This window comes from Falco biarmicus, chromosome 8 (assembly GCF_023638135.1).
Source record: "Falco biarmicus isolate bFalBia1 chromosome 8, bFalBia1.pri, whole genome shotgun sequence".
NCBI classification, from domain to species: domain Eukaryota; kingdom Metazoa; phylum Chordata; class Aves; order Falconiformes; family Falconidae; genus Falco; species Falco biarmicus.
In genome coordinates, this window is record NC_079295.1 from 44,279,434 (window position 1) to 44,304,804 (window position 25,371).

General features: G+C 39.3%; 1 protein-coding gene across 5 annotated transcripts in view; it reads left to right on the forward strand.

Annotated features, from left to right (window-relative positions):
• Nucleotides 1-13,446, forward strand: part of PKP4 (plakophilin 4) — a 101,489-nt gene extending 88,043 nt beyond the window's left edge. For all 5 annotated transcript variants that reach the window (XM_056349346.1, XM_056349347.1, XM_056349349.1 and 2 more), the window contains 11 exons: nucleotides 126-309; nucleotides 1,642-1,759; nucleotides 2,258-2,449; nucleotides 2,596-2,769; nucleotides 3,632-3,782; nucleotides 5,893-6,088; nucleotides 7,994-8,078; nucleotides 8,182-8,299; nucleotides 10,961-11,092; nucleotides 11,802-11,875; nucleotides 12,468-13,446. In XM_056349346.1, the coding sequence (XP_056205321.1) occupies nucleotides 126-309; nucleotides 1,642-1,759; nucleotides 2,258-2,449; nucleotides 2,596-2,769; nucleotides 3,632-3,782; nucleotides 5,893-6,088; nucleotides 7,994-8,078; nucleotides 8,182-8,299; nucleotides 10,961-11,092; nucleotides 11,802-11,875; nucleotides 12,468-12,713 (1,670 nt within the window). In that variant the 3' untranslated portion in view covers nucleotides 12,714-13,446. The remainder of the gene's footprint in view (nucleotides 1-125; nucleotides 310-1,641; nucleotides 1,760-2,257; nucleotides 2,450-2,595; nucleotides 2,770-3,631; nucleotides 3,783-5,892; nucleotides 6,089-7,993; nucleotides 8,079-8,181; nucleotides 8,300-10,960; nucleotides 11,093-11,801; nucleotides 11,876-12,467) is intronic.
• Nucleotides 13,447-25,371: the final 11,925 nt, after the last annotated feature.

Consider the following 25,371-nt stretch of genomic DNA (forward strand, 5'->3'; position numbering starts at 1 on the left):
TTTGGGTTTGCATAGGTAGATTTCTTTCTCCTGTTTAAAGTGATGTCTTTTAAGTTGTTGCTGCTGCTTTGTGTTTGGTTGCCAAGCCTTGTCTGACCTCACTGCAAAGGAAATCTTTTCTTCAGGGGTTCTCTGGAACTTGTCTTCATGCGATGCAGTGAAGATGACAATCATTAGAGATGCTCTGTCAACACTGACAAGCACTGTGATAGTGCCACATTCTGGATGGAACAGTTCTTCCTTTGACGATGATCATAAAATTAAATTCCAGACCTCCCTAGTGCTACGCAATACTACAGGATGCCTGAGGTAATTTGCTGTTCTAAAATACTGCCTTTTATAAAGTAATCATGTTATCTAGCAGGTCCTTTTTGTACTGTAATTTTTAAGACATTTATAAATTACGTTGAGAAGTACAAAACTAGTCACTAAGAGATGCTAAATATAATAGCTAGTGGTTAAATTTGTGTTGTGTTTTTTATGAATTGTGATCGTTGCACTTTTCCCCTGTTACTTACTGCAGGTTTTGTATTGTATGTAAGGCTTATGAATGTTATTTAGGGAAAAAAATGCGGATTGGGTGATTCTTTATGGTTGTATACATTTAAATAAATACGTTTGTATATGCGTACATATCCATAAAGAATTGTTTGACTATCCCCTTTGGGGATTTCTCAAACAACAGTAAGAAGAAAAAAAAGTACTCAGAGTAATCAAAGCCAAACTAAAATATCTAAAAAGATAATTCAAGGGCTGGGGTAGTATACAAGCTATTTCTATTCATTAGTAGGTTTGTTTATAATTTTTATTTATTAGATTTCAAACTGTCTTCCATTAAACAGTAGAATAAAGCCATTGAGTTTAAACAGGACTGGAATTGCTTTTGGTAACCCTTCTAAACTTCAGAAAATTTTCATAAACTACTTTTTTGTTGTTGTTTTTCAAGATGACAAGTTTTATGCTGCTTTTGAACATAGTTTTGTTCTAGCATAGTAGTGTAAACATGATATGTAGAGAAAAGGCACCCCTGTGACAGGCACGGCAGCCTTTTTGAGGAGCAGTACCATTTTCAGCGTGCAACCAGTTACAGTGTAAGCTTCAGGTTTTGCAGTATAGTGGCCTTGAAGGCAAATGTTTTCCTACATCCTTTGCTGCTTATTCTCAAGCACAGTGCAGCCTTTTCCTTTCCTCACACCCTAATTTATACTTCTGTCTGCGTAGTACTACTACAAGTATTAATGAGGCTGCATCACAGAACGGACCACTGAATGGATCCAATTTAAAGAAGAGGCAACGAAGGATATTTCTAACACAGACAAGCTCAGCGATCTGTTCTGCAGCACGTACAAACCATAGATTGGGGCTTGTACAACAGAGGAGGGCTTGGAAGGGAAAAGTCTGTGGGAAAGGGGTTCTGCTTATGGCCAGTTTTGTTCACGAGTCAGTGCTGTCTTGGTATTGCAGTTTTGAATCATATTTATCTTCTCCAAGAACTGGGGGTGGGTTACTGCACGAAGTGCTGTGTTTGCTTTTAACTTCTCGATTATCAATCGGCTGTATAAAGAAACTCTGCAGATTATCTAATAAGATGACTGTCTGTCTGTGCATACACCGTGTTCCTCTATCATTTCAATCCGTTAGGAATCTAAGCTCCGCAGGTGAAGAAGCCCGGAAACAGATGAGGTCTTGTGAGGGGTTGGTTGATTCGCTGCTGTATGTGATCCACACGTGTGTGAACACATCAGATTATGACAGCAAGGTGTGTGCATGTTTCATCTAAGTGAATTTTAGCGATAAACTATATGCCTGATAGGATCCTTCAAGGTTGTATAATAAAATTTCGCTCTGTGGTGCACCAAGCTCAACTGGTCCTCTCTCCCAACCCCAGTTCACTGATGCGCAGTCAAATTCTATTGCATAATATGCTGCAATTTTTCAGCACTTTTCATTTTCATCAGTGTTGAAGTATTCATTCTTTAATAAAATAATAATAAGCTCTTGTGCTTTTCATTTTCATAATACTAAAAAATAAGCCACTACAGGAGAGATTACTATTATAAATACTTTCGTATTTGAGGGTATCAGAAGAGAGATTGCAGTTTTCACAGAGAAACAGACAAAGAAACCCAAGGCCCAGAACTGGAATTTAGTGCTTGTGCTCCGAATGCCTGTTCACCTCTACTTGATTTGTTTGGTTTGCTGTATCACTGTGTAAGAAAGTACCTAATTACATGACATCTTTCTGGCTTGGCTTCAGACAGTGGAAAATTGTGTTTGTACCTTGAGAAACCTCTCTTACCGTTTGGAACTAGAAGTACCTCAGGCACGTCTGCTGGGTATCAATGAATTGGATGACTTGTTAGGAAAAGAATCACCTAGCAAAGATTCAGAGCCAAGTTGCTGGGGGAAGAAAAAGAAGAAGAAAAAAAAAACTTCACAGGAGGATCAGGTTTGCCGTTTTCCTTGTAGTACAAATCTGTCAACTGTGGTTTAGCTAATGGTGGGGGAGGAGTACATCACTTGAAGAAAAACTATCATATATTGAAAAAAAATCCAGAGGTTTCATCTAATTACAAATGTATGTTCACTTCTCAGTGGGATGGAGTTGGCCCTATACCAGGATTTTCCAAGTCCCCTAAAGGGGTGGAAATGCTGTGGCACCCATCTGTGGTGAAGCCGTACCTAACACTTCTAGCAGAAAGTTCCAATCCTGCTACTCTAGAGGGCTCTGCAGGATCTCTCCAGAATCTTTCTGCGGGCAACTGGAAGGTATGTGAATTCCTACTCTTCCTCCAGTCATATTTTAGCTGGCTTTTTTAGTAAGATATTGAAATGCGCTTTGAAGGAATGTGTGATTTTCTAGTATGCATCTGAGTGTCTCTCTCTAGTGCACATCATTAGTGCTTATGTGCTGCCATAATGTTATTTCCACAGTGAAAAGCAACAACAAAGATGGTAGACAGGAAGAGCAATATGGATACTGGCTTTGAAATTGGTACCATTTATTTTAAATAAACAGAAAAAGCTCTCTTCCAGTGCACATTAGGTCAAAATAATCTTCTAGCATCTAGGTGTGAGTTCTGGTGGGAAGTTTACTGTCAGAATAAGACCAGCATAAATAAATTGTTTGTATTTGCTTTATTATTTGTATTATTTCTTCCATACGTTCTTGCTTGTGGCCCTTGCATACAATATGTTACAAAAGCACCGCATGAGAGCACTTCATTAATGTTATGTATTTGTCACGGATAGATTAAAAAAAAACCCCACAATTGCTTCCTTTGCTTATAGAAAAAAAGCTTAGACTTTTTCATTTTATGACCATTATAGAATTGGTATTTAGAAAAAAAAGGAAAAAAAACCCATCAAACTGTTCCCTTTTCAATGACTTGTAATCTATTAAGCTATTTTGTCTTTTAGACTACTTTTTTTAAACATGGCTTTGTAAGAGGAATGGGTGAGAAACAGAGCCAGCTCTTTATAATAATAGAAAAGACATTTGACATGCATTTGACGTGTCATCTTTTCTTTGGAAAATGTCTCCTAACATACTTAATCTCTTACTAGGTTGTAATTCTTACTTCAGTTGGAATGTTGTAGTAGGTTTGTGAGTAACTGGAGTTTATTGTAGTTCGCAGCATACATTCGAGCTGCTGTAAGAAAAGAAAAAGGACTACCAATCCTGGTGGAGCTGCTGCGAATGGATAATGACAGAGTTGTTTCATCTGTGGCAACTGCCTTAAGGAATATGGCATTAGATGTTCGTAATAAGGAGCTTATTGGTACGTACAGAACTGTGCTGAAGAAAGCACCATTACCAATGTGTCAGACCTTGTATTGAAAATATACCAGGATGAGATTCTATCGGTAGAAACAGCATACTTGATTTTCCTATATCCTGTCAGCTGCGTCACAGAAATTAATCTTTTTGACAGCAGTAGCTTTTCGGAGTAATACTGACATTTTAGTTTGCCTTTAGCCATCTTGCATGGCAATCTCTTTACAACAGATGGAAGTCACCACAGCTAAATTAAACTGGACAGGAAACTGTCAGTACAAAATGTGATGGAAAACACAACTACTTCCTTGGAGCTAAGTGGTAACCTTCTCAGAGGGTTTTGAGGTCCCTTACATATTCTAAAAGGATAGGACAGCTCTGCTGCCACTACATCAGTAAATACTTTATTTGATAGTACTGGATAGGGAGAGAGGGAAGAAATCCTCTCCTAGTAAAATATTTCCATGAAAACCCAGATGTAGGGTATCATATATATGTCTTTGCTGAATTAAGTAATCAAGGGTGCTTGCTAGAAAAACTTACTGTTTCTCTTTTTTCAATTTTATTAAATTCTTCAAGCATTCACCTGTGCCTCTCATCTAGCATTTAAAAAACCCCACATTTTTCCTGCCTTGAGCAGGAATCTCAGTCTATTATGGCAAGCGTTGAACATGCCTTGCCCTCAGCTTCAGACTGCTGTGGCCTAAGTGAACCCTGCTAACACAATGTCATGATCTAAAAAAAATTCATTTTTGTTACAGAAGTATCTTCTGTCTTGTTAGACTGGTGGGATAAGTATATAACAACTATTTATACAGATGAGAGTATCATTATTCTTAAAAAGATAAATGCAGGTGAACAGAATTTAATATATATATTTCTGAAGCTTCTCCATTGTTGATGTTCAGAACACGCTTTCTTGCAGCACAGGTATTACCTGCAAAAGAATTTGGTAAAAAGAAAATTCTGTTCTATAGCACCAGACATACAGGTCATGCTCAGGTGATACTCTTTTTTTCAGGATCTTTTTTTCCCGTTCCTGGCAGAACTTCCCAGTTCAAGAATGCACCTCTGCCTGTCCCCTTGCCCTGTCGAATCCTTAACTATGAAAGAATTACTGGCTTTCCAGATACACTCTGAAACTACTCTTTGTATAAAATATTTTGAGACATGAAGTGAGTCATAAATTACCCCATGCTAGTCATCTGTTTTATGCAACTTTACTGCCATTGGAAGGGGCAGGAATAATGGGTTTACACAGTCTAAACTATGAAGAAAACAAGAGACTGTGGACTCCCAACAAATAACAATATAAACTGGTATATGCAAACGTGTTGATGAGCTTGCTAAAAGATTGGCAGTGACCAGGTACTACCATATGCAGCATTGTTGGTGATGGTTTACAGTGCGTCTGAAAAGTTTTTCCTTGTGTTTGCACAATTCCTTTTTGGATTTTTTTCCCCTCACCCCAAGCACATTATGCAGATGGCTGGCTATTGGCTTTGTGTAAAGCTTATTCATTTTTCACTGTTGTGTACAAATACATCTTCAATAAAATCAATTAATCATTCAATAAACAGCACAGCTTGGGGGGGGGGGGGGCTTACCTTGCCTTTAGTTAATTCCCTTTGTCTGCAGTGTGATTATTCCTGCGCATCAGTCAGTATTGAAATCTGGAAGAGCTGAGATCTGATCTCTTAGGGGTAACGAAGAATGTGGAGAGAATGTCTGAAAGGAGAAAAATCCCAAGTTACTGTAAGGATTTCTTTAACCATCCCATAAATGAAGCCTAGGAATATGCACTGCTTCTTTAATCATAGTAAATAGTGTAACATTTTCCCTTGGATGATTCTGCTTTCTCAAATGCTCGTGTTTTAATGCAAAAATTCAATTCCTCACATTTTTAAACTAAAAGGAAAAAAAGTTCAAAAATTGATTTCTAGTCTCTCTTGACTGTGTAAAATGTGAATTTTTGAAAGGTTTCCACGGTTTTGATACTGCGTTTCTTTTTATTGCTTTCAGATGCAGATTTGTGATGAGTCCTGTAGTTTCAAACCTTAATTACTAAAATGTATTATTTTTTTTTACTTGGTTCTGTTGATGGGGTTTTATAGGTAAATATGCTATGCGAGATCTGGTTAACCGACTTCCAGGAGGCAATGGTCCAAGCATATTGTCTGATGAGACCGTAGCAGCAATCTGCTGTGCTTTGCATGAGGTCACTAGTAAAAACATGGAAAATGCCAAAGCCCTCGCTGATACTGGAGGGATAGAAAAACTGGTGAACATCACAAAAGGAAGAGGTGACAGGCAAGTAGGCAACAAAGTTCATACCTAGACTGTTTCTATTTCCATCTAGGATGGTTAAGAATGTGGGAAATGGGTTTTTTTGAGTTGAAAAAAGGATCTACTTTTGCTGTCCTGATCCAGGTAGCTAACAAAACACGATTTGTGCTGGGAAAGAAGAGGCAGTCAGTACCACCATTCTCTTGCAATGTATTCTCTAAAACTTTTGGAGGCTTTTACAGTTGCATGCAGTAATCACATTAGTGGGGCCTATATGCAGGTTAAATGGTACTTTAAAAAAAAAATGTCCCCTGTTAAACATCTACAAGATCAATGGAATATTCAGGATGTATTGCAATAGCTATTAATTGTATCTAGCGTGGCCGTTCAGTCGGTGGTAAGGAAGAGCTGGCCGGCCGTGCAGTTTTCCTGGCCCGTGGGATTTGCCCAGGTAGGGCTGCAAAGCAGATGCTGGTTGAGAAGGCATGACTGCAGACCTACTGGGGTCTGGCTGTGCCAGCCCCTGCGCTAGGGTTTCTGTTAACTAGTTCAGTGCTGGGCTTGATCAGGTGTTGGGTTAATTTAGTAGTGAAAAAACCTTTCAGAACCGGACAGCTGAGCGTCAAGGAACAGGAACATGCAACGGCTCCCAGGTCAGGCAGGGTCAGCACTAAGTCAGCCTCATAGGCCCCATATGGCTTTGCTCAGCATCACTGCTCCCTACTTCTTAGCAATATGATGCAAATCGTATTAGCAGGACTCTTGTGTAAGCCAGGTACCACAGATCACTCTTCTATGGATAGCAGAAAGCTGATGATACAGTCAGCGTGGTGTACTGTTCCCACTGTGTTTGATCAGATGTCAGGAGAGAAAAGGATCTTTTCTCAGAGAAGTTGGTCAGTGTGAATTAAACATACCACATTTTTACCGAAGTCTTTGTCTCAGAAGGAACTGGGTTGTATTTTGAGCATCCAAGATGTGCTTCCTTCCTATGTTCAAAGGACATAGACTCACTTCAAGTGTGGGTGTGAATGCAGTGACCCTTTATATGACTTCATTGGTCTGTGGAGACAACATGTAAAGTTGCATCTGCACTTATATTTATGAGGCAACAGGGTACACTAAACAAATTTAACATGTTGTGAACATACTGAGTGTCTACTCATAGATTAATGCTATCAACTGCCATTGTTTTCACTCTTTCTTCCAATAACTGTATTTGGATGAATCTTCACAGTGACAGAAAAAGGTGTACATTTACAGAGATGTCATGCTGTGACATTTAATGTCAAATCACTGCTTCAGTACCACCACCAGCTTACTACCATTTCTCTTTAATAAGGTGGCATGACTTTATTTTTAGTAATAGCTAGACCAGTTTTCCTAGCCTTGCCCTCAAGAGCGGGAAAGTGTTTCCCCAACCAATAAAAGTTTTCAGTAGTGCTACACAGAACTGAAAACAAAGCCTCACTATGACAATGTCTGGAGACTTAACACCAGTTCTCTTTTATTTGTTTATTCATTTTCTACAGTTAGGAATTTTGTACAACAATTTAAGGTATGTAGACTCCATTTTTATGAAACGCACTAAACATAATGTTTCTCTTCATGATGTTTAATTCTTGCAGACAATGACAGTAACTCTTTCAGCCTTTCTGTCTGTGTTCCTCACGTGTGGGACCTGAAGGGAAAATTTCTAGGCTGGAGAGGGAGAAGATTGTAATGTTTAATTGGGTTCTGCACCAGGCTTTTGATGAGGCTGCTGACACAGCTGTGTTCACATTGTGGTAACGCAGGAGTGCATTATTGACACCTGGAGAGATGACCTGACTTGCTTCATAGCATCAAGGTTTAGGTCATTATGTAGCTCAGGGAAGTTGTTCTTTTTAAGTGGAATTTCTAATAATGTAATATACTTTACTTCCGTAGATCATCACTGAAAGTTGTCAAGGCAGCTGCCCAGGTACTGAATACATTATGGCAATACCGAGATCTCCGTAGCATTTATAAAAAGGTAAATTACAAGATTAGCCTACACTGGAAAATAGTTCTACAAAAATTCCTAATTTACTGGAAAGCAATTTTGATGGGTTTTTTTTCTTTTTGCCACTCCACAGGATGGATGGAATCAAAGTCATTTTATTACACCAGTATCAACACTAGAGCGAGAGAGATTCAAATCACATCCTTCTTTATCAACAACAAATCAACAGATGTCACCTGTCATACAGTCAGGTCAGTCAAGAAATGTAAAGAGCTGTACTGAAGGGGTAGCTGGTATCTTTTTTTTTTGACTCAAATAGCCTCTCAGTTTACAACTAACTGTCTAAAACACAGAGGTCATGCTGTCTCTCCTGTATTTAGACGTGAAGTACTTCACGTACTCTGAAAGTTACTTTCGCTGTTGCTGTTGTCAGGCTTCAGATTCCACAGGACTTATGGATGTCTCTGTATTACCATTTTAGTTTGAATAAGCAGCACTTTGAAGCCCGTCTCCCCACTTACTCCTTAACACAAATCAAACTGCAGTCTCAGCATGTGTGAACTGTATTCCTTTTGGATGAAACAGAATCAGATGGTGTGCGTCCAGACCACTGATATACTCCAGCTGCTAATGGGCATTCAGGTCATGGGACCAGGTTAGATTTGGTGCTAAATAAAATCCTCAGAGTACACACCTGCCCTTTGTTACCAAGTATTTCCCTCTACAAAGCCACTCCTGTGCTGTATGACTTGGCATTGTAGATGCAGCCTCACAGAACACGGGTACTTGATAGCATAGAAAGCAAAAGACCAGCAGTGAGGAACCTACTTTCATTCTCTATTATGTAATGTCCAATTAGGATAAACAAAACAAATACAAAAATCTTACTTTTGTGACTCCTCATTTCTCGCCTTTGTGCCTTTAATATCTTCAATGCTAGGATTTAGATCTTCGTGAGGGGGCTGAAACAAAACCTGCTTGAAGTCGTATGTGTTGTCTTCATTGGCATTTTGTTTTATCCAATGTAGTCTTCTTTTTTTATGTGAATAGATCTCTGTTAATACCAAGAAATATCTACCTACCATGACTGCTAAAATAAGTGACCGCTTCCTACAATACTGTTGTTTAATTACTTTACATAAAAGTAACAGCCCTCACACATTCCTTCACAACATCGCTGACTTAAAAAACAAGGAATAGACCAGAAATTTAGTTTTGTACGAGAAGTATACTTCCAGTGTCTTAGGAATGGAAAGAAAGCGTACCTTTCATGCCTAGGGTTCCTCTCAGCCACCACAGTACAACATACAAGACGGATTCCTTTGTCTAGTGCCATACAACAGCAGTCTGCAGTTACCAGTTCTGGAGGGTTGCGTTACTCTGATCTCACTGTGTTCCACATTCAGTTTTCTCCCAGACCTCCGGGATTCCAAAAAAATGTCCTGACCAGGTATCTTTGTCATTCTCAAACCAGGTGATACTGGAGGCAGTTTTTGCTTTTACACCCAGTTGCCAGGTTGCACGTACTGGCATCAGAACGCTACCTTGAAGTCATAGACTGTTTAAGCAATGTATCTAATGCCAGAGCCAAAAATACCTTCTCAAAATCAGCAATGACAAGGAAGCAAATTCGGCTTGGGCTCAGGGAGGTGACCAGATTCTACCAAAGTGTAAAAGGATTTTCCAGTACCTACTGCCACATACATTTCTCAGCACTTTTTCTCCCAAGATACGCTAGCAGAACAACTGCATTACTCCACTTCTTAGAACAAAAGTAGAAAGTGAAATGGGCAGCTCTAACATACTATTCGGAGTCTGTTGTACTTCAAAGAACACTTAAAAAATCCTGTTAGGAAGCATCTGCTTTTCTGTTCAGAGCATGAACAAGCTTAAACTGGTAAGGTGAAAGTTTGGTGCAAAGAACGTGTCCACAGAGGGTACTGCAGTAGCAGCCTTGCTGGTGACAGCAGACACAATAGGAGATGCATGGTAGAACAGCTACGCTAGGCCTGTAACAGTTGTTTTTGTTTTGGTCACTCAATTACTAACATGCACATTACGTTGACCCCTGTCAGAATTTTAATGATACCCCCAAATGTAGCTTTTTTAGCTGTGAATATGCCAGGATAATATCAGTATTTAAACTATCCATAATAACACACAAAATTGTGAGATATGATGTAATGGACACAGCTAATGGAAGAAAGTACCATTGATTAATATTTTGAAGCAGAATTTCCAGAAGTTTTCTGAGGTATTTTTCTGCTGTGTTACCAAGTCTTTCTAAGCCAACAGAACCTAAGTGGTCTGTAAAAGAGGGAAGATTTAGCAGTACAAATGTTTTACAACTACGGTAGAGATGGACATGTTCACTGTAAGAATTTCAAGTCAGTCATTCATTGCTGCCATGGTGGTCAGCCACCTGGACTGCAAAATGCCCAAGATATGCTTCTGCATGCTAATTGCAGAACAGTAACGCAAGAGTTTACGTGGATCACTTCAGCCAGGCAGACCGACAGTTTTTCTGTCCTGTCCCAAGCGATAGGATGGACTTAGTGTGTTTAAGTATAACTTCCTTAAAATCGCAAACATTAGCAGGAGTGTCATCATCATAACGCACACAAATTATATCATATGCAGACTGAAATGGGCAGGGTCTCTTATTTCAGTTGTAAGCATCACAGAGCAGTGACTCGCCATTAATGTATAAAATTATCTCGTGTTATGTTGTTGATAGCTTTGGCACAGGAGTTCTTCATCCAGGAAAAATGATGTACTTGTTTTGTCCATTGCCCACATCTCTCTCATTTGTTAATCCTCAAGGAAGAAAGAGATGAGGAGAAAATAAAGAGAAGGTTAGGTATGGGAAAAGCTTTTGTTGCATATGCTGATAATCTTTCTTTTTTCATCAGTTGGCAGCACATCATCATCACCGGCTTTATTAGGAATTAGAGAACCCCGCTCTGAATACGATAGAATGCAACCTTCTATGCAGTATTATAACAACCAAGGCGATGTCATTACACATAAAGACGTATATACTGGTAAGAGAGCAGTTCAGTGAACTTTTAACTGGAATACATAAATATTCCTCATATGAGGCATTTATGCAATCATAATATGGACAGTTGCATTAGCAGGCTTCTTACTACTTAATGTTGTTTTCCATTTTTATTCATTGTATTCATTGCATGTGGAACAGAGCAGGTTTTTCATCTGTCTTTGCTATTTTATTTAAAATTGCACACATAACCAGAATAAGAGAAGATCTGTTTATATATTGAGAGGTTAGAGGTGTTGGGAATTTTTATTTGAAATCCTATTACATAGATTTCTTCTATTACGCACATTCTTGTTATTATTATGTTATAAATAAGAATGATGCAAGGTTGTATACTATTATATTATTATATCAAGATTTCATCTTTTTCCTCATCTGCCGTTTCCTTCTCACTATTTGACATGAGTTGCAAAATAATAGAGATGACAGTGAATAAAGATAAGGAAATTCCTTGCTTTAAAGGTTACCAGTCTGGACAACCAAAACCCGTAACACAAAAAAGCCTCTTGGTTTCAATTTACTGCTGAGGGACAAAATTTCACCATGTGGTGTTACTGTATTATATTATTAGTAGATACCAAAATCTGCAGATTTAATTGTTTGGGTGCTACATAATTTCTTCTAGGTGAAATAGAAGCAAATAGACGAAAGAATAAATACTGAAGTTTATGCCATAACCTGTTTTCTCACAGGTTCCAGCAAACCTTCACCAATTTACATCAGTTCCTATTCCTCACCAGCAAGAGAACAAAACAGACGACTACAGGTGACTCCAAAATTCTGTTCTGAAATGCCACTGGTAACAGGACTCAGCACGTAGTGTTTAATGGAACTTAAGGGAGTTTGAGTGTGTTTCGTAATGTTAGATCGCTTTTTTTATAGACTCTCTATAGCATAGTGAATTTGTTATTGGGCATTAGTGTACTTAAACTGAAAATTGCTTATGTACTTCTATTACCTTTGTGTTTTCTTAGTCACATATTTTAGTGTGTTGTTATTGTGGGATCTGAGACCACTTTTCTGAGGTTTGTGGGTTTTTAGGGTTTTTTTGGTACGTATAGTCAGGTTCTGTACTTCCTACTTAGGCTCTAAATGTACTACTTTTGAAGAGTTACTAGCTTCCCAGTGGATGCAGAAGGAGGCATGCAGGCAGGCTTAGAGGTTTTTCCTCTCTTTAGTTTCATTTAACAATTAGGTACATTTCATGGTGGTTGGAAACCTATATTACTGTCATCTTGGTAGAGCTGCACTTAACTTTTTAGGGAAAGGCTCTGTATAGTATGTGTAAGCTTGAGAAACAAGTATTTTCTCTGCTAATTATATTTTGAAAGCTTATTTTTCTATCATTTTGTCAACAGCATCAGCAATTGTACTACAGTCAAGAAGATACCAACAGAAAAAACTACGATGCATACAGATTATACTTGCAGTCCCCGCATAGCTATGAAGACCCATATTTTGATGATCGAGTTCACTTTCCTGCTACTTCAGATTACACAACACAATATGGACTGAAATCAACCACAAATTATGTAGACTTTTATTCTACCAGACGATCTTATAGAGCAGAACAGTACCCAGGTTCACCCGACTCCTGGGTGTAGCATCAAAGAAAAACAACAGTGTATTTCTCATCTTGCTTGAGAAGAAATGGAATGGCCTCATTTGTTGTTTTGGTTATGAAATGTGAAAGTGAAATAAAAGAAGGAACAAGGAAGATAATTTTTTTTTTTTGAGTGCGGAATTGTCAGGAAGAAAAACTGGAAGGGATGGTTTTTTGCTCTGTTTAGATGTTAGGTATAATTACTTGTAGCTCCTGTAGTCTGGTGAGGGTGTGGGCGATGTGATGAAAGGTTTGAGAATTGAGTAAAAAGAATTTGGAAAGTGTGTAGGTCAGAGCAAATTAACGCTGATTTTTTTTTATGTGAATAAAAGTCTTGTTCTGATAGTTTGTACAGAAAAAATAAAATGAATGCCCTTGTTTTATTGCTATTACTAAATGTCAAGATTGTATGCTATTACGTCTTGTAAATTTCTTTTGTTGGTGTAAATATGGAAATGCCACATTGGTTTAAAGTGCCATCCGTTTGTAATGCAGTGTGTCATTTTAAAAGGAATTTCAAACATCATGCACAAAAAAATTTCCAAGAAAATGTTAGAAATTTTAAAAGGAAAAAACCAACCCACTTTTAAAAATGAGTAGTGTAATTTTGAAGCACAAAGTCCAGTCCAGTATATCTACACCTTTCCCATTCCCTGCCTATTTCATAAGAAACTTCACTGCCATTTTCTATGCACATGGAATAACAATAAATGTGGAAGTCTCATCCATGGAAAGCTGTTCCCTCTTCATTTTTTTATTTATTTATTTTCTCTGTGTGATACTCGGAAACAAATACCACAAATACGACGTCTAGTTGCATTCTTTTAAGCAGGTTAAAGATATCAAAACATTTGGGCCATTTCCCCACTTTTCTTCAGTGCATATCTTCTAAATTTGTCATGCTGGCCGACCAAAGTGTTAAATCATGCACTGTCCTTCCATTATTCCTTAAACTAGTATTTTTACTTTTTATATGGGTGATCCAAGGTATTTCAGGTCTCTGTCCTATTTTCTTCCCATCACTCCTCTACTGTTCCCCTTGCTCTCCCCAACAAAAACAGGACAATCTTGCTTTCTTAGAAATTCCGGTCTCCATTTTGACATTCTGCTTGCATTAATTTACAATAAAAATATTTTATTATTTTAAGTAACTAAATCACACACATGCCATAGAGTCTGTTAACTTTATACTGTCTGTAATTGTGATTATTGTTCCCCATCATTGCACTTTTCAGTGTTTCCAGATATCCCAATTGCATCAGTGAAATGAGAAAAGGTAGGCAGAACTGCTCCAAGCTTCAATGATAAGGAGATCTTGCTTCTCCTTAATCAGTTGGGCTGCTTCAGCCCCCTAACTGCAAAAGGGAAAAGAAATGAAGGGCTAAACAGCAGTGTAAGTAGTGAGTTAGGTCTTAACTTTGATACACAGCTCTGCAATTCCCACCGGCTGCAGCGCGACCTGGGTTGCTGAGGGCCAGTATTTTGCAGAAGGTGCCTTTTGTTTCCTAGAAGACTTCTGTTTTTCCTTTTAAGGTAGAAAATAGCTTCCATTTTCTTGACTTGAGTTGGTTTCTTACAACAATAATTTTGCCACTGATCTTTCATCGCTGCTCTAGCTACTGCCAGAGGCACATGCAAGCTTTGGTGCGCAGGCTAATGCAGATCAATTCTGATTATCTGGTATGCCTATAACCTACTAAAGGTGGTAAGCTCTCTCAGCCAAATATATTTATTAGGCATTTCATTGTCCCAGGAAGATTTAAATTAGCTTCAAATAACAAAATAGTAGATTGAAAAGGTCATAGTCTGTTACTACTTGCTGCTTTGAGTCTGCTAATAACTCTCCAAAACAGAGGGGGTAGTAATTTCAACAAAACCGCTGTATGATGGAATGATTTTTGCTTCTCATCTGAGGCAGTTTCATCAGGATCAAAACCAGCAAGATTTGGGGCGGCACCCTCGATTTGGATCTTTCATGCTGTAGAAAATATATACGTATACACACATACATATTTCATTATGTTAGTTTTCTTTTGGTTTTATTGGTCTCATTTATTTATGTTTTGGTGCTATACTGATTAAAATGACCTGTACAGTATACTTGTTGGTTAATTTCCCTGTACGTGTAGTTTCAGACAGTGTGTGGAAGTGGGGAGGCAATAGGGCAGTTTCATTTTGTTGTTCCTTTCCATAGTGCAGTCTGGCTTTTAGGCCTGTTCCATAATACCAGGAGCATAAATTTAAGTTGAATGCTTTTAAAATGCATTGTATTCATTTTATATTCAGATTGATACTCCACTGAGAAAGATAAAAATTGATAACTTTTTGAAAACGTGGATGTCCGGAGGAGAAGGTGATGCTAATTTGGAAGTTAATAGTGCCCTGGGAAATTCACTACTTTCTAATAATTGCAAACATGGTGAAAGAAAAAGAAATTAAACTTCAAAAGCAAGGAGTTAAATATGATTTGGATTAGAAGGATTGAGGAGGTGTACAGTGAGACTCAACAGCAGGCTTGTAGGTGTCCTTCTGTGGAAGTAACTCCCATGGAGGACAACTGAAAGCATTGACCTCAGTGACACAGTCACACTCACTGAATGCCAGAGAACGATGGGAAACAAGTGCTGAAAGTAACACGTGGCTGTGATTCTGTCTTGTAAAAAGTCTAAATACAATACACTGAAGGAGTGAATCCTAACAGAATTGGGATCATTTTTCTTTTTAAATAGGTTCAAAAGAATCCTGGCCCCTAAAGAGATAGTTTGGTAGGGGATTTTTTGTTGAGGCCTTTACTTCTGCCTGAATGAAAAGTGGCCATTAGCATAAAATCACAGGACGGTTTGGGCTGGAAGGGACCCTAAAGCCCCCCCAGTTCCCACCCCTGCCCCGGGCAGGGACCCCCCCCAGCCCAGGCTGCTCCCAGCCCCATCCAGCCTGGCCTGGAGCACTGCCAGGGATGGGGCACCCACAGCTGCTCTGGGCAGCCTGGCCCACCGCCTCGCCGCCCTCACGGGGAGAGGTTCTTCCTGATCTCTGACCTGCATCTGCCCTCTCTGCGCTCAAAGCCACCCCCGTGCCCTGTCACACGTGCCCCTGTAAGAAGCCCCCCCCAGCTTTCCTGCCGGCCCCTTCAGGCGCTGGGAGCTGCTCTAAGGCCCCCCCGGAGCCTGCTCTTCTCCAGGCTGAACAGCCCCAGCTCTCCCAGCCCGGCTTCCCAGGAGAGGGGCTCCAGCCCCTGCCCATCTCCGTGGCCCCCGCTGGGCTCGCTCCCACAGCTCCGTGCCCCCCTTATGCCGGGTCCCAGAGCTGGAGGCAGCGCTGCGGGGGGGTCTCAGCAGAGCGGGGCAGAGGGGCAGAGCCCCCTCCCTCGCCCTGCCGGCCCTGCTGGGGGGGCAGCCCAGGCACGGATGGGGCTCTGGCTGCATTACGAACAATTCAGGCAATGTAAGTAACACATGAATGTTCACAATTCTCAACAGTCTGACATGAACAGACTGACGAGAAATTATTTTCAGGATGGGGTCATAAGATGATTCTTTGACTTACGTTAGTTGGCTTGAAGGGTGTGCCTGAATTGTCATTGGCTTGTACCTTTCCTTGGATACAGTATCTGACTTTTTTAATAACCATGCATTTCATTCGTTCAACTAGGGATTTACGTTAGTCAGCAGATCACTTCTGCCCATGCTGGGTCTGGCTGTTTCATACCGAGTCCTCTGTAACTGAAGTGAAATGTAAGTGCTGCGTCTTGCACTGCCTTAGAAAATTTCTCCTGTGTGCTCAAAGGGAGAGAAATGGAGTGACTCACCTTAGCGTACCACAAAGATCTAGGATATATCCTAAAATACTCCTTCCAGACACACACACAGAGGCATATAGCACCAGTGAGAGCACCGAGCTGTGCTGTGACGACACAGCTACGTGAAGTGGGACAGGCCTGACGAAGACGGGTGAATTGCCGAGTGAACCGAAACATCACGGCCAAACCCAACTTTACACAGTAGCAATAGAAGGGCGACACAGATGAGCTGGGTGGGAGTAGAAATGAGTTATGCTGAGAGACAAAATTTAGCTATAAGAAGAAGGGTTGTGAACAGTTGAAAAGGATAAACTTCTGCCTACCAGAGCTAAGAGACACTGGCTGAACTGCAAAGAAGACTTCTCAGCCAAGGACACTGGTTGTGTGCATTCTGGTTTTGAGTTACTGTAAGAAAGACTAATGCTCCTCAAAGGTAACAAGGTAAACATTAATCAACTTTTTTTAAAACAAAATGAAACATGACTGTGGCTGTGGGTAAATCAATTGCAGCTGTCAGCAACAGTAGATAAAGGGCTTAGGAGGAAAGCTGTCATTTTGAGACCAACTGTAAACTTTCTTGTAGGCAAGGCTGGATGGAGGAGACAGGGAATCTTCATACACATAAAGGTGCAGGGGTTGATCTCTGGCTATGGGGCAGAAATGAGGCAAGGACTCATTTCTGGCAGCACCACTTTCTTCGCTCCATCAGTCCTCAGAACTGGACCATTATGACTGCCCAATGTTATTGTGCACAACGGTGCCTTCCTAACAATGATCGGCATCTAGTGAGACATCAGCCTTGTAGACTTGGAAAGATCCACCAGTCTCCATCAAAAAGAAAACAGCCCCTTTCCAACAGAACAGAATTTCAGAATAACTAGCCCACAGACAGTGATGCTCTGGTCTTTCAAGCAAACCTCAATTCTCTGCAGGCTGTGACCAAGCAGAACATCAGCATAAATGCAACAGCATTGAAGTATACAGGTCAAAAACACTTTAAGGGGAGAAATTGCTATGCATCCTATAAAATGGAAAAAGCAACAAAGTTATTTTATATATATATACACACACATATATATATTAATAAATGTCTAATATATAATTATATTATATATATTATATAATATATAATTATGTTACATATATTTATAAATATATTTATAAAATATACAGCTGTCACACCGTGCCATAGCCTGTAACACTTAATGCAAGAGATGAGCAACTAAAACTTGGTTAGGCTAACCGTACTAAAATCACACAGAAGAAAAATCCTGTGAACACCTATTCAGAAACTGACATCATAATGTGATCTTAACTACAGAATCATCCATGAAGGAAAACAGGTAAGTCAGGTAATTTTTAAGCTGACCCATGGTAAGCTAGGTGAAGGTACTACACCTTTTAAGATCCATGTAAATTGCTGACAAGTACAGGGTTATTTTTTTCTGTGCCTTTTTTCAGAAACAAGTGTCCAGCTGATCTGTGAATCTTATGCAACAGCCCCTAACATCGCATGTTGTTACGTATGAAATCAACAGTTCTTCAGAAAGAAATAATGGGTTTTATTAATTTTTCTACCATCTGATGTTGTTTTCACTGAATTTACATCTGATGGCAGCTCGTGTTTATATGAAGTCAATCAAGTATCACTGAGGTAGTAACATAATGATAATGGTGATAGGAATAACAATAACATTTATAAGCTCTGAAAACATACTGAGTTGAATTTTTTATTGCCAATTTCTGTGGCTAAATTTTGAGCCTCATATTGCATCTCTTCTGATATATCTGATACTTGCATCTCTTCTCAAAACCTCAGCCAGGCTGGAGTAAGTCTAATGTGACACAGTCATATTAGGTCCATATAACTAGGTGAGAAAATTTAGGTGATTCTTGTAGGTTAAAACTTTGTTTCCAAAGATGAGCTAAAGATCTCTGAAGAATACCATTGGCTTCTAGTTTGATGTATTTACTTTTAAACCTGTTTTTTTATAAATCAGATTCTAGGGGCATACAACAGGTTCAGAAGAGTACACAGATTGGAATGAGGCAGTTGCTGAAACATAAAAGCTTGGTATCCTCAAGAAAAGAGTAAGACAAGTTGACAAGAACTCAGATAGCAAATGGTAAGGAACAGTCTGAAGGAGGGAAAACACCTACTCCCAGTTTAAAGGGTTACCAAAAAATTGAAAACAAGACTACAGACATATACACTTCTAAGAAGCCTGGTTGGATTCAAGTGCTGATTTGTCTTTTGAACAAGGTCTCAGGGCCCAGGCAGGAAACATCTGTTCCAGCTGTTACCACTGATGGCCAAAGGAGAATGTCAAAGGGCGCTATGAGAGGTGGAGGAAGGTCCTTAAGGCTTCCCTAAGACTGCAAGTTCAGTAAATGCAATGATGATGGGAGATCTCAGTTACTTCCATGTAGGCTGGGAAAATGCCACATTATGGTGTGATGGCCAAACTGTATTCTTACATACCATAACAGATTGCCACTTGGGGAGTGGGGGGCGGGGAAGCAATCTCTCCTTAAAAAAAATATAAAAGGAATTTCTCCACAACTTCTCCATCAGAGGGGAAAGTAACTTGACTTGCTCCAAAATACCCAGATCCTGTTCCAGAATGATGAAACTGAAACAGCACAAAGCAGTGACTAGTGTGTCAGAACCGGTTCTCAGGAACTGCCCTTTTCACTATTCCATTTTAGGGTTTTTTTAAACAAGGCTTAAGGAAAAGCCCAGATAGCTATTATTATGATGTTTACATTTGAGATGGCAATTACATAAAAACTGAAAGTTTGTAAAAAAAAATTTTTTAAGCACTATGGAAGAGATGTTTGTGAATTGAAGAGTGCCTAATGATACTATATTAAAGGCTCAAAGCAAATGTGTTAACATCTACCGAGATGTTTCAAAAAGATAAAAAAATTTATAAAAAAAGACATGCCAAACACCTAACATATATATCCCCTTATCCCAGGATAATAATAGGATAATATGGATATTAAAATGTCATGTACTGAAAAATTACTAGGTGTATCCTTCTTGTACTTATTAATACAGTCAGTGAAGGTAGTTTAATAGTACGTCCTGTCCTACCCTATGGCCTGGCCAAGTCCAACAGGTCACTGCCAGAGGCAAGCGCTCAGGTCTTTTGGCTGACACAGCAAAGCTGTTGCTAAGTTTAAAGTGGACGATAGCATTTCTGAAGCTCAGAAATAGGTAAAACATTCTTTTTAATGAGTTATTGGTGGGAACTAAGTTGCTGAATTGCACTTTTGACTTCTGAAAGTCTGGGCTCTGTCAGCTTGCTGCATAGGCAACACCAATTTGCATCCTCACCACAATCCTATATAGCCAGATCTTACAACACTAATTAACTGTAACCAGCTTGATCTGAAAAATACCTGGACTTATCCATGTGTATACAATTCACCTGGGGCCTATTAACAACAGAGCGTTTTAAACATTCTGGAAAAATTACAAACCTTGCTCCAGTGTCATGGAATAGATACATAATTCAGAATAATTTTTTCCCTAATATTTTCAGATTTGGGGGATTGTTATCAAGTCATTTTTTAAAATTTTAATAATCACTTTGTGCAACAAAGTTTAACTCCAACTTAGAGTGCTAAATGATTCAACTAAGGCTATTCTACATGTATTTTCACACCAAGGAATTCAGACTCCCTAGACGTAACATTTCATCAGTTTATACCTTTATACAGAGCCAGAATGAAGCACACAAACACCTTGTTTGCAGAGGTTATTGCTACCACTGACATGTAGTACCTTGCTCCAGACAAAAGGTGGATTTCTTCCTCAGCTTCCTTCTAGCTGCTGACAAAAAGACAGCAGCAAGCAGGGACTGAGCATTTTTTATGTATTCTTCACTGATCCACAGGACACCCTTCCTTCACCTGTATTTGTGCAATCGTTTACTGCCATGCTAAGGGAACATAAAAGACACAGCAATGCAACTCATCCTTTCAACTGTAAAGCCAACCCACTTAGCAGAGCTCTAAAGAAACCCACCAAGGACATGGAAAGGTCTTAAAGTACCCATCCGCAGAGGGCACTGCTGAGAACATGGTCTGAATTACGCTGCATGGCGAGCATCGTCACAGCTAGGGTTTGTTGATTACGACTATTAACAAGCTCATTAGTGAAGCCCCTGCACTGTTTCTTCTGTTACCATTATGCATCAGCAGCTCATCTGTGTTAGGAAAGCTCACTCGGGTGAGGGGGGAAAAAAGGTACCACAGCTGGTCTTCGGATTGCTTGAATTGTGCTTGTCCACAGAAGTTTAGTGCGAATGACTGTGGCCGTCTCCATTATGCATTCTTCCTGTATTGTTAGACTAGGTCCTGAGATGTACTGCTTTATTCTACAGCTTAAATATTTCATCTGTCCACGTGCTACTATACTGCATTTTAAAAATCTACTAAAATATGCCTCAGAAGTCTGCTTGTCTCTTCAAAAGCTTAGTGCATTCTGTCATTAACCTTTGGGAGCGAAGACAATAAAGAGGATAAACTGAGTTTCTTAGTGCCTAGGTTAATGAGATGAAGTGGAAAGGCAGAGTGACTAGAGAGCAGGAAAGCTTAAAAACATCAAGAGAAGGAAAAACATATCTTTTGAGATTCTTACTGAGGTGTATTTTTTATGTAAAACAAGTTAAGTTTAGAGCCATTTAGCAGATTAAGAATAATTATTGAAATTCCCAGTGCATAGTGGCCATTATAACAATAAGTATCTGGAACTTTGATGTAAATCGCTTTCCCATTTTCTTGCTCTGTTTTGACTGTTACTATTTGCAAAGTTGTTTGTTTTTCAGAAAACACCAGAACAGCAATCATATTTATCATCTTTATGAACAACTGGAATGTAATTCCAAGCAAAGTATCTCTATAGAAGATCTGTCTAGCTCCCAAGGCATGTGTTTTACACATTTTACATGGAGATATTTATATTAATGCATGTTTCTCCCCTTATTTATTTTAGTTTGAGGATCAGACAATGTATTTTTAAATGTTTTTCCTCTGATTAATAAAAAGAACAGGTATAGTTTTCAACACAGGTGTATCAAATGGGATGTAAACTTCCAAATGTGACCACATAGAAAGTATGCCCTGTGGGACAAGGTCAGATTAAGGGAAGAAACTGAGCTGAATCTACTGGGTTTGTACTGTTGCATATAAAAAGACTGTCAAAACTTATATTTCAGGGTTGTTTTTTTACAGCTAAACAGTCTGTGTGTTCTCAATGTCTTTACAGATATAATTAATGGCCTGTTCTTAAGACGACAAGAAAATACACAGCAGTGGTTATATATTTGAAGCTAACCTAAAATTTGACCATGCCTTTCCCCACAGGAATCAAAATATTATGGAAAGGGATATGGTTAGCACAGCATGATCTGGTAAAGTACATATGTTCACGAACTCAGTGTGCCAGTTAAGATCTTAAGGAGGTGGAAGTCACCACGTCTAGTCCAGTTTGAGCATTATATGGCAGAACAAAAGGGGGGCTTTTTTTGAACTGCATGGAAAACATGCCTGGTTTTTATCTTTCCACAGATGGAAAAAGCACTGAGAACATCTCCACAACAGTTGCAAATAGCACTGAATACAGCTTTCTGCTTCTACATAAGGACCAGCAAATACCTTGTTTTCAAATTGATATACACAATATCTCCCCCTCTTTCTAGAGCTCTATCTGTTCCAGAATAATAGCTAAACTAGTGTTTAGGGACTGCTGCATTTGCATAGCATTCACATACCTCTAGGAAGCTCTCTTTCCATTACCCAGCCCATGTGAGTCGTTTTTCAGCAACCATTGCAGGCTTCAAATCAAGGCTGATTCATCCAAAATGCATATTTTGGTTTAAAAATATCCTTTCTAAACACAGGCAGTGAACAGATCAATCTACAAACACATACAGCTTACTGCTATGCAAACACATACAGCTCACTGCTTTTCCCATTTCTGTTTCCTCCTAGAGATGGAATCACCTCTTGCCAGGGAGAAGTCATGTCTTTTTAACATCAGCACCTTGGCCTGTGAGACTGAGAATTCCCTCATCAATCCAAAGCTGTATGGTCTTAATATCTCACTGTTTTATTACCTTCCTGTCCCACATTTTCCTTACCCTTGTACTTACAAATTCCTAACATGCCCCACTTTAAAGAAAAAAAAAACCCCACAACCAACCAAACAAAACCAAAAAAACCCATCACATCTTGGCAAATAACTACTGCAATAAAATACTAGAGCACAGTCAACTTCTGTGTGCTCTGCTCCACTCACACAGGCAGGACTATGATTTAACACACAGAACTGAAGAACTGTACAGAAACACCACAGGCTTTAATTTTCCTAATGCAGTAAATGACCTTCCCTTAAAAATAATCAGTTGTTAATCAAAGCACTTGAAGATTAATCCTTTTAATGTAAGCATCTTTTCCTACTCAAAAAATCAGAAATATACACTTTTTTTTATTGTCCATTGTGGCACAAAAAGAGGTAGCATAGGTATAGTTTCAGAATAAATATTATTTTCCCCCTTTTAAAAATGTATGTTTCATGTCAGTGAAAGAACTTTTCTGGTCTGAAATTTCTTCCTGATGATCTATAAACTGTCTCGTGTTTACACTACAAATGAGAAATGAGATAATTAAACAGGATTTACAAGCTGTGGGCTTTCCATACTGATCCTTATCTGAGCTTGTATCTGAGATGCCACACTAGCCTTATGTTCACTAAAGCCAAGATACTCAGTTTCTTGTTTGTATAGCGTAAATTCTTTTAATTTATATCTTACAATCTTCTCAGTTCTTCTAAGCATCATCCTTTTCCTCCAGCTGAAAGGAATGGCGGATCACTAGATTTTAATACTCTTGCTGATTTGCCATTCACTGCTTATGGAAACTTTGACAAAAGACAAACTGTATCCAAAGTACAACCATTCCAAAGAGAAGTGCCCAAACTCAGCTGGATTCCAAACATTTATGTATGCCCTGAACTGCAGGGGAGTTAGAATGACTTCGGTAAGGTTGACATGTCTTTTGTATGACCAGCAGCATCTCCAGCAATTCAATTAGCATGTTCAGATGAACTCTCCCTACCCATGCGCAATTCTCTGCAGCCAGCCATACCATATTTCTTCATGTCCAAGAAGAGCTTCAAACAATCTCAAAACCTATGCCATGCTGCTTCAGGAAAGACTCTTCAAATTGATCTGCTAGTGACACAAATGCTACTTTTTACTCATAAGAGCTATACCAAATGAGATAGCCGTCACAACACAACCATAAGCTTTGGTTGGCTAAACCTGCTCACCTATGGCAAAGTTTATTCAGCTAAACCTGCCATGCACATAGGCAATAGTTTTTAGTATCAAGAAACCAGTCTCAAAGCCACGTTTCTGCAACCCCCTTCACAAACAACTAACAGCTATCCCTCCCCCTCCTGCACTACTGGTTTGAATGACAGAGGATACATCGGCACCGTTGTCACCACGTTACTGAAGGCCTGGAGAGGATCCTGCCATAACACCATTCACCGGGGATACACTGCCGCCAGTCATGCAACATGTAAGCGTGGGAAGACCTGAAAAGGCTGACTTTGGTCAGTTCAGACCTACAGCAAAAGGTCTGACACCTTGTAGACCAACTTTTTCAGAGGAATTGGTTGCAGAGGCCTCAGGCCCTGCTGAGCAACATTCACTACCTATCACAACCATTTTCTATGATGCACATAACAGCATTTTCCAAAGCCAAAACATGCCTTCAACACAATGCGAACGCAACAGATGCACAGCACTGTGGATCCTGTAACGCCCCACTAATTATTTTTTTTTCCACCTGTCACATTCACATGAGAAGATGTGTCTGCTTTCCCTGTCACTGGGAGACAGGCAGTCACTGGGTGAGTGGTCTTGAATAAACACAGTCATGAACTTGCAGGACATTCCGATCTGAAGTATGCTGCTGGCTGTGTCCTCTAAGCACCCCCCACCATCAGTGTAGGATTTGAATACTGTCAGAGCCTGGACCCAAAAGTCAAGTTCTTAAGAGATTAGCACTTCTAATTAAAAAGACAAATTTGCAATAAATGGTCAGTTACTGAATATGGCAAATGTAAGACAGGACAACAGCCAGCAATTTCTTTCCCAGCCAAGCCCTTAATGTGATAGAAGACTAGTGTACATAAAGCACAGCCTGCAGTACATAATTCCTTCTTGTTTAGGAGAAGTCCTGGACATTTTACCTCAGAGAAGCCTAAATCAGGAGCAGGTCACTATTCAGAGCACCCTGTCAGAGGATATGGAGAGATACCTCTCTCCAAACACTTAATATAGGTGGGAGAAGTCACGGTCCGCAAAGGCAGTCAGAAATCAGCAGCAAGCTCTTCATTTGCTAATGATAAGCATCAAAGTAGTATTCTGTGGGTTTCGTTATCCAAAGATATCATTACTTTATTACAGCTTCTGAGTATTTTATATTTAGATGCATATAACTTACAGGGCATTCATCTGTTTAAAATGCATGTATTTTCAAAAAATATGGAGTTTTCTTTTTGATCTTGTTTTTTTCAAGCTATCAGAAAATTAATATTTACTTAGCTTTCTTTATGGCATTTTAATTAACAGTAGAGTTGATAATTACATCACAATTAGACATGCTAGTGTAATCATTCTAGATGTGCTATTTTCATAAAACCTAATCAGGTATGCTTGAAACGTATAACTGGAACATTCTAGAGGACTTTCAGATTAACCCCAGAAAAACCATTCTGGTTGGGTTTTATGAACATGATATAGGACAACCAAATCCATCATCAGCTATGTAGCTTTCC